Genomic DNA, 10,404 nt, shown 5'->3' with positions numbered 1-10,404 from the left:
GTGATGCCATAATGGCCAACTGCGAGCTAACATTTGTTTATGCACAGGGACACATTGCGGCACAAAAAATGATTGATTCAAATTACCACAGATTTCAGATTGATTCAAATTTCAGATTAATTTAAATTGCAATCAATACAATTTTGGAATGATGAAAAAGCATGACACTTATCACAGTCATAAATTCAATGGTTTAATCATCAATGGCTCTCCATAGTTCCAACCTTTGGTCACTCAAGACTTCAAATTATTATTTTTCACCAAATAAATAGAGATAAGCCATTTACTCTTAACCGCATATTTTATTTCCAATACCAAACTAAAATTTCTGTCTACGGTTTTATGTGAGACTAGATTTTTTTGACTCAATGCGTCCACATTTTTTCTTTATTCATCTATGCATTATATTATTAAAATTCTGAACCTAAAACTTCATTGGGTTTATTGAAAAGAATATTATTTAATCTTGTATCGCTGATACCAATCAATGAAAAATTAAGGATGATTTTGACACGCATGTATCACATTTCAAAAAAGCATTTACATTTTCCAGGGTGTCACCGTGAAAATGATGAAAGAATGATGAGAAAACATAACAAAATAATTTTCCCAGCCATGATTAGAAGCCAAGCTTCCGGGAAATCCAGTCCGCAGCATTAGCTATTACAAATCCAACAAACACCTGATGGAAAAAGAAATATCAGATTACTCATGTATCTTTCACATCACTGAGGAAAGTAAACGTTTTCATTTATCATGGAACAAGCAAGCCAGGGTGAAAGTTTCAGGATTAGAATATGGGATAACTGGATTTAACTATAACTTTTATTTTCTTTTGAGATAATAAAGATCTCTCTTGAAAACAGAGTTTCCAAAATGTACCAGATTGTAGCAACAAGAGAGTCTCTTAGAAGATGAAAGCAATATTAAAAATAAATGAGCCTAGAAGTATAGAAAGAATCTATAAAGACGCACTCTCCCTCCTCTCTTCTCCGCTGGGAAACGTACTGAAAGAGTTACCAGAGTCTGGAAAGTACAGTCACTCTTTCAATGGATAGAGAAGTTTTTTTTGAAAGAAAATGGTTAGAGAGGTATCAAGAAAGGCATAAAGATAATCAAATCTCTCTCTCTCTCCCCCCCCCTCTCTCCCTCTGTAGTTTCCCCAATGAGCAAGGCAAGTCTGGGGAAGAGCAGTCAATCCTCTGATGGTTAGAGAGAGGTATGCAGCTAGTTGTCTAGATATTAAGAAGATAACTACCAAATATTTAGAAAGCTTTCAACAGAACCAAATATATCTCTCACTAATTTTCCAACTGGACAAGGGACTGAAAGCATTATCCGAGTCTGGGAAAGAGCACTCAATCTTCCAAAGGTCAGATAGAGAAACATCTGCATTCAACAATACACTCAGGTGCTCTCTCTCTCTATCTCTTTCTATCTTTCTGAGACCAGAGTATCGAAAGAGATACCTAGATCTGATCATAACACAAAACCCCTTCCCATAGAAGCAATTAGAAATATAGGGAGAAAAGATAATTACTAAATAGGAAAAGAGGGTACCTGAGCCGATCCAAGAACATAAATGGCAGAATAATGGCGGCCATGGATTATCATGTCTGCAACCATAGCAAGAGGTATGGTGAGAGACATCCCCAGAGTAGCCACCAGCGGTGTCGTCCAGACAACACAAAGTGCCCTGTCAACATAAAGTTATCACAGACTCAGAAAACTTATGTTTCTAGAGTTTGAAGAAAATACTTGATCCTATTCCAAATATTTGCGGATGACATCATGTTGGTTCTAAAATTCTAAATAGCGAGAAGAATTCCCAGTTTGAGATAAGTTTTATGGGATAATTAACCAACACATAGAACCTAGTCCTCATTTAAGTGGATAAAGCCATATTTGGATATAAAAGTCCACATTTGAGATAATTCATTATTCACAAAGAAGATGTGCAATGAATTGATCACACTCCAAGTTTATAACGGTGAAACTATATTTGGGCCATAAATCCTAAATCATTAGAAGTTTCTGTTTATCCGATGAAAGAATTTGAGAAATGTCTTACAAGAAAGTTAAGCTAGAATTTTGAATTCTTCAAAAGAAGAATGTCATTTTTATATGCTGGGAGATAGTTTGTGAAGAAATTATGGTCAAGGAGAAAGACTAAAAGCCACGCAATGACTTCCTTACCAAAAGTAGTCTGACAGGACACTACCCACTAAACCATTGACAAGCACAATCTCCTCCATTTTAGCAGAGTGGGGAATTGTGAATTTGGGCTCGATCCCCAATGCAGATAAAGGCCAAACTGAAAAAAGGAATGAAGGAATTACTATGAAAAATGAATCACAAATACAAGATTTGGATGAATATAAAAGAAAAGAGAAAAAGTAGAGGAAACTCAATATTTATATGAAAAAATGTATAGGACAATCATAAAACAGATGAATGTGAAAAATTATAATTCATTTTTTCATCTGATTAATGCAATGGAGAAAAGGAACGAAAAGATACTTAAGAAAACTGAATAAAAATTCAAGTTTTTGATGAGGAAATGAGAATAAGAGGAAAATTAAAGGAAAACCTGACAAGAACATAGTGGAGATAATCACAAAACACGAATATGCAAAAAACATGTCATTAATTATTCATCTGACAGAAGCCGTCAAATACCTAACAATACCATGCAGAATGAAAGCATTAATACCAAAACTGAATGAAAAAACTAAAATTTGGCTAGAGATGCAGGGAAAGGGGAGATATCAAGGAAAACTACACAATACGAAAAGGAGAATCTTGAGACGGTGAATTTGATAAAACAGGCCATTGATTTTTTCATCATACTACACAATTTTTCGTTCATCCCCATGTTTAATGCGATTCTTGACATTTTAGCTTATTAAACGACAGGCCTTATCTCATATTCATCAACAGAAAATTAGAGTTTCAAAATCGGTATATCTTACTGAGCCACCACAGAGCGAAGAGTGTAAACAGGCCCACATATCCAAAAAGTTTTTGGACATCCACCCCTTCACCCTCCTCTCCAGCAAACTTCTTCAGAAGAACTGCATGAACACAACTAAACTATACATAAACTTTTACTAAAAAAATCCTACCACTGGGCTCAGGATATGAAGTATTTCAAATTTAGAGAACATGGCTCATACCGGTGAACAAACCATATGACATTGCCGAGAGAAAACTGAAAAGATCTCCTACTAAAGATCTCTCTCCCACCCTACAAGAGGAAAATAAATGCAAATGTCATCATTGAAGAAACTCTACTTGGAATTATTTGATTAGTAGGTAACCTTTTTATTTATTTAATTTAATAAGTTGATAACCTACAGAGAAGGGCTTAATTCTGACTCATCAGCCGCCCAGGTCTTGCCCAATGTCGTCATGGCAACGCCAGCCATGCTTACCAGCACAGCTATAACTTTTGCCACATTTAACGAGTCTTGTTTCATTAAAACACTGATGAACAACGTAAAGAGCCCGGAGGTCGATGATAGAACAGTCGTACTTGCAACACTGGTTCGAGCAAGAGCAGCATTTGATAAATACTGAATAAAACAGAAAAACATAGTAAAATAATGCTGGTTAAGAGTAAATCAACTGTCTAAATGAATGAAACCGGATGACTGCCGATCAAGAATTATTAAGAATGTGTAAATAAAAAGTAGGGAAGAGAGAGAAGAAGTGGGTGAAGAAGAAAAAGAAGAGGACAATCAAGAGCTTGTTAGGTGCAGACCACCAAGATTCCAAGACAAACTCAAGATTTCTGTGTTTAAATTGTTATTATATAGAGTATTTATATTATAATAGTCTTAACTACGTAACCTCTAAAAAAATAAGGACAGCAGAAGATGGTTCACGCAGTGATAGGATCCTTGAGAGGATCCTCGACCTATCTAGGAGTAGTTTCGTCATGTTAGCCCACAGGGGCGTTTCAGTCATTTGACTATTATGTATTTCCTTTAAATAGGGATGCCCTTCCTTTAGGATGGCAGCGAAGAAGAAGAAGAAAGAAATGTCCTTTTCTCCCCTCTCCACGTCTAGGTCTGGTCCCCCTCTCTCCCTCAACGATCCCCTGCTCTCGTGATCGTCTCCACTTCACCGCGTCTTCAGGCGGCTCGTCCTCGGCCGATCCCTACCCCCTCTGCTCGGCCCCCTCTCTGATCCTTCCCGTTTCACCTCTCTACCCCGGGAAATTCTACCTCTCCTCGCCCTCTACTGTCCTTACGATACGTATCAGTATTTATATTATAATAGTCTTAACTACATAACCTCTAAAAAAAATAAGGACAGCAGAAGATGGTACTCACAATGAAACTTCAGTGATGCAACATTGAGGTAATGAACACCCAAAAACAGATGAAATAAGAAATTAAGCTAATAAAGATCGTAACATATAAGAAAGAATTTAAAAATGACAAAATCAAGGAATTTAGGATACATCAGCAAACTCACTTCTGTCAAGAACCAAATTGGGGCCAGATAAAGACCAAACATGGCGATTTCTTTGGTGGCAAACTCTCTCTTTTGTTTCACTTGAGAGAAATCTTCCTTGCTTTTAGTAATGAATGGCAGGCCTTCTTCCTCTGAGAAAATCTCTGCTTCGCTTTCCTGTCTTGTTTTTGAAGTCTGAAGTTCTTTATCCAGAGTCTTCTGCATTTCAATGTACTCAAGAGGGGAGTCAAGAATCCCAGAGGATTTTCGGGTGAGTTCTACTTGAGTTCGACTGCTTGCATGAGAATACTTTCTAAATATAACATAAAGCCAATCCTTGATGAATGATATGGGCAGATAAACCACCATGAGTGAGGCACCCAGGTAAGTAATGGCAAAGGGTTGCTGATAGTCTCTAAATATCCTCTGCAGAAAAATTTAATCCTTAAGAAAACCAAAAATCAAATTATATCATTTGACAAAAAAATAAAGATGAAAAATGATCAGAAGAAAAGAAAAAAGAAAACATAAATTAATAAAGAATGCATTCAATAAATCCGATCTTAATCCCTGGCTGTCCTTTCCAAAACTTTTTCATGTAAAAGGATTCTCTTTATATGACAACAGCCTAACTCTAGGGTTGTCATCGTCATTGCCGCCTCAACATTTTGTCTTCATTATTTTCATCCACAAATGACGAGTGGACGATGATGAAGATGATTATGAAGAAGTTAAGCTTCACACCGGATGACAATTACGCACTAATAATTCAATCAGTCAATAAATCCATAGTCTTAATCTGAGTTTGTCCTTTCCCAAACCATTTTCTTGTAAAGGGGCCCTCTTTCTATGAAAGCAACCAGTCTCTTAGGCTGTGGGAAGATGATGAATTTCTCCATTGTCACTGTTACCGCGACATCTGGTCTCTGTCATCATCATCAATTGATGAAAAAGGACAACGAAGATGACAAAATTGTCATTGACGGCTAGACAATGAGGATGATGATGAAGAAAAAGTTATCATTGTCACCATCATCATCATCATCATTGTCATTGTCCGCGCGTCACCATGTTTGGTTATTCGTGGACCATGCTTTGAGAATCCACCCTTGAGAGGATGGATTATGAATTCATCATTGTCATTGTCATCCATGTTTGACTTGCGCGAATAATGATCAAATTAACAAATTCCTCATCAACAGATGGATGACATGCGGGAAATGACAATGACGAAACAAAGTAATAACTTCAAATCCTCATAAGACTGGCAATTCACTTCCCAAAAAAGTCATTAATAAAGAATTTAACCTTCATATCTGTCGAACGATGCATAAAGAATCCAATCAATCAACCTAACAATCAATCAATCTAAAGTCTTAATCTCTTCACGTAGTTTCCAACATCATTTTGCAGCTCAATCTTTCAGTAGTAGATCATAGATTTCCCCCCTCTTGTTTTCTCCCAAGAATGCCGCGCAAGAAGAGAATGGAGAAGAACAGTGACAGCGTTATTCCAAACTGAATGGCGAAATTCAATTCATTGATTCGAGGAATTAAACCAGACAAAAACCAAGAAATTGATGGCGATTCTGATCAAAGCCTCGCAGAGATTACTCGCACGCAATTGTTCTAAAAAATTCCTAGAAATCCGAAGACGAAGAAGAAAAAGAAGAAGCTAAAAAAATTCTAAAAGAAGAAATCAAGATCTTGAATAGAACCTGCGTTACTTCAGCAGAGGTCACCCAGATGACAACGACAGTACCAATGAGAGCCAGCCCCGCGTTGTATCTCCAACCCATCTTCCTCGGCCTTCAACCAGGACGATGAAAAACCCTAACCACCGCCAACAAGTAATGAATCAAACCAACGATTATCAATCAGATCTCGAACCCTCTTCCATTCTCTCCTCCGATCCATAACCCATTTCAAAGCCACCCACTCTTCCAAGATCAGATCTCAGTCTCCACTTCAGCACCTCTCAGGATTTGAAGAAACCTTGAGCGAGAGAACCCATTTGACATTGCATCGAGATGAAGAAACCTTGAGTCAGAATTAACCTGTTAAGCGAGATCCAAGATGATATTGAATGATCTTGTTTGAAAATTTGTCTGGAGAGATCTAGAGATTCCCTGTAACGCCTCGGATTACTGTAGATCTCTGGAATTCGCTTCCTGGGCAACAATCTCAACCGAAAAAGAGAAGAATTTTCAAGAGCCCAGATGAAAAACAAGCGTAGAAATCATCACCCGTTCACCAAGATCTTGGAATTTTGTCTCAGGGAACGTCGGAAGAACGGCCACACAGCTATCGACGTCGAAGAACAGAATAGCGCTGGGTCCCAGAAAAATCGATCGAACCGAAATCTCGATCTACAGAAACTCCGGTGAATTTCTCAATTCGGAGAACACAAACAAACAATAAATTTTGAAATTCTCTGCGGCCAAACCCATTTGAACGTTGCATGAATGAGCTAACTTATTATGCCATTAATTGCTTCATTAAGTCATTAATTAAAGAAAATACGGTTTTCCTATAACGCATGTTAATTGTTCTTTTTTTATCTGATTAGTGACTTACTCTTCTTAATATGATCAAGATAAAAATTCTCCCTGGACCTCAATTTTTTTCTGAGATGTGGTTTTTGATGGATCTTTATGGTAACAAATTTTTATTAGGGTTAATAGCACGGCACATCCCAAACCATGTCCAAAATCTGCGAGTTAACCTTAGCTTTTTTTTTTGGCACGGTATATCCCAAACTCACTAAGTCATCTGCGATATATCCCGGTGATGACGTGGAGTCCATCGTGGCTGCCAGGTGGATCTCCGGCCAGATTTTGACCTGGCGAACCCACCTGGCAGCCACGCTGGATTCCACGTCATCACCGTGATATGTCTATCTGCCAAGGGTTTGACTTAAAGAGAGAGAGAGAGAGGCGGGCTAGAGAGAGAGAGAAGGAGAGAGAGAAAGAGAGGTGTTCTAGAGAGAGAGGCGTTCTGTAGAGAGAGAAAGGGAGAGAGACCCGACCGAATCGCCCGGGAGAGTGCGGGAAAGAGAGAAAGAGAGTGAGAGGGGGGGGGGAGAGAGAAAGAGAGTGAGATTTATCAAGGTTTCACGAGAGAGAGAGAGGGAGGGGAGAGGGGAGGGAGAGATTTTCCTTCACTCGACGACGGAGATTATCCTTCACTCTACCCTGCTTTGAACGCCGCTGTTCGATCCTACAGGCCATCCTCCTCTCACGAAGATCGTTTTACTCCATTTTCTTTTGATTGGAGCACCGTCGTTTTTCTTCCTTGAATAACGGTCGACCGTGGTTCAATCTTCACAAGGCAATTTTCTGATTGCTTGAAGGTGGCGGTAACCTGGTAAAGTCAATCGACCCTTGTATTTCGTCATTTGTGAAGAGCATTTGTTCAATTTTTTTCCAATTGATCTTGTGCATTCCTGCTTATCCGTCGTCATTAATTATCTATTCCGAAAGTTTTACTTTCGTTCGAGATGGAGAACGCTTTCTTTGATTAGCGAAGCTTAACGTATTGAAGGTAATCTTGGTTCATTTTTTTTGCGTTTGCGTTTGTGCTTTTCGACTTATAAGTCGTCATTTGAGATGTGTTAATCCCATCTTCTTTTTCTGTGTGGTTGGAATTCTGCAGTTGATTTTGACGATTGCAGGGTGTTGTTTATGTCAAAGTATTATGTGTGATATGTATGCGCAAATGACACGACGTTTGTATCTCTGTAGAATTTGTCCTCATCACACCCATGAGTCATGTTCAAGCCGAAATTCGGTTCTTTTTCACCTTTTGTTAATACTTTTCTTCTTATCTCGCCTGATGTAGAGTGGATGTAATTTCTGTTGGTTTCTTCCATAACTTATCGGACTGTAATTCAACTTTTCCCTCTAATTTCTCATTGTGAAGAGTCGCCTCTCAGTCCTTCGCTGCCGGACTTACAATTTTGTCGTGGACTCTCATAGGTATACCCCGATGTAGAATTTTTTATTATTTTATCTTCTGGCCAGTTGATTTTCGGCTTCACCGGCTTAAGAATTTTTGATTCAATACGGAAAGGGACATGACATTGCATTCATGGATTTGAGGACAACGATGGAGCAAAGAGAAATTAGTTCTCCGTATCTTGTGAATTGTGATCGATGTTGGCATTGTCCTCTTCGGATAACAGATCGATCAACAACCATAGCACTACTGAACACCGCTAATGGGCCTCAACATCTCACATCACTTTATTTCTTTTTACTTCTTTTTTATGTTTATTTATAGTTTTGAAACTTCACATTCCAAATCATCTTCCCGGGCCGAATTTAAGGTCTGACCGAATTTAAGGTCTGGTTCTTCATCGTGCAGTGGTGCGCTCACCCATCGTGCTTCTCTTAGATTGTCTCACAAGTCAAAGTCTAAAAGAACGTAAGTTTTCCCTTGAGAATTAAAATATATTACACGCATCATCAATTACTATTTCCCATTTGTTTCTTAAATAGGGCTGATGACGAGAGAAGAGTGTTTGGTTCTGTTTATGATAGTGATGCTGATTCGGAATATAATCCATGTGAACAAAACGAGGAAAGTGATGTGTATACAAGTGATCCCGATGGATATTCAAGTGAAGAATGGAATGATGAATCTGCTGGCCAGGGAAATAGAAAAGAACAAGTTCAGCAACGAGTGTCTGTTGATGGATATTATAGTGAGTATGCTGATTTGGATGATGAGATATTAACTCCCAATGAGACTGATGATGAGAGTGACAATAGCAGGAACGTACACAGGAGCATAATGTATGATCCTAGATGCCCCACGGAGAAGATTAAATTTCAAGTAGGCATGAAATTTGAATCACCTTCTCAATTTAGGACAGCTGTGAAGAACCATGCTATATGGACTGAGCTCAACATCAGGTTTTTAAAGTCTGGTGAGCAAAAAGTTGAAGTTGTTTGCAAGGAAGATTGCCCATAGAGGATATATGCTAGTTGGGATGGTATGAAGGAGGCTTTTGTTGTGAAGACACTAAATGATACTCATAGGTGCAGTAGGGCTCCGAGGAATAGACAAGCCGATTATCATTGGATTGCAAACCACTTTGTAGAGAAAATTCGAATGGACAAGAATTGGAAGGTGGTAGATATGATGAGAGAAATAAATGAACAGTTTGGAATCACAGTTTCAAAGCATACCTGTTATAGAGCTAGATCTAAGGCGCGCAAGATACTTGCAGGATCTTTGAATGACCATTATCACTTGCTTCCTTCTTATCTTGCTGAGTTAAAGAAGGTTTATAAGAGTAGTACTGATGGCGCGTCACCACCGGTCGTCATCGAGCCAGCAGAAGAGGAGCAGCAGGACTTCCCCGACTCAGCACCCGAGGAGCCGGCACTACCCAGCTCGCCACCGAGACGAGTCCAGCCACCACGACGAGCCGCCGCAGCAACACGGGATCCCGCATTCCGTTACTCGGCATGACGCGGACGCCGACCACCGGAGCACACCGTTACAGTCGGTTACTTTATCTTATAGTTTTTCCCTTTATTCGTATTGTCGTGTAGCGGGGGAAGGGCCCATAGGCGGAACCCTTTTCCCCCTTTTTCTTTTATGTTGGGCCTGACAAGCCCGTTTCCTATTTTCTTGCTTATTTTCTCTCCTTTTTTCTTTTGTGTTATTGGACTAAGGAAGGGCCATCTCACCCATATATAAGGGGAAGAGGTGGGCGCTTCCCTTACCTTGACCTAATATTTGAAGAATTGCACTTTGAGAAAGAAGGGTCAGGTCGTGGAGAAAAAGAGAAGAAAGAAGAAGAAGAGGAGAAAGAAGAAGAAGAAGAGAGGAAGAAGAGAAGGGAGAGGAAGGAAAGGGAAGAAGAAGGAAAGGGAGAGGAAGGAGGAGGAAGGAAGCGCGCGCCGCGCCGCCGCTGCCGCCGCGCCGCCGCCCG

General features: G+C 39.4%; 1 protein-coding gene across 1 annotated transcript; it reads right to left on the bottom strand.

Moving 5' to 3' along the window:
• Window positions 1-478: 478 nt before the first annotated feature.
• LOC144713099 (EamA-like transporter family) lies at window positions 479-6,906 on the bottom strand. Its single transcript, XM_078587590.1, has 8 exons — window positions 6,179-6,906; window positions 4,483-4,887; window positions 3,358-3,575; window positions 3,177-3,247; window positions 2,973-3,074; window positions 2,197-2,314; window positions 1,561-1,696; window positions 479-682 (listed from the first exon to the last, which is right to left on the bottom strand). The coding sequence occupies exons 1-8, from the start codon at window positions 6,257-6,259 to the stop codon at window positions 620-622; spliced, it is 1,194 nt and encodes a 397-aa protein (XP_078443716.1). The 5' UTR covers window positions 6,260-6,906; the 3' UTR covers window positions 479-619.
• Between the last annotated feature and the right edge of the window lie 3,498 nt (window positions 6,907-10,404).

Source organism: Wolffia australiana, chromosome 15, assembly GCF_029677425.1.
Source record: "Wolffia australiana isolate 7733 chromosome 15, ASM2967742v1".
Classification (NCBI taxonomy): Eukaryota; Viridiplantae; Streptophyta; class Magnoliopsida; order Alismatales; family Araceae; genus Wolffia; species Wolffia australiana.
The sequence above is the reverse complement of the archived record's forward strand: the minus strand, read 5'-3'. Positions and strand labels throughout refer to the sequence as shown.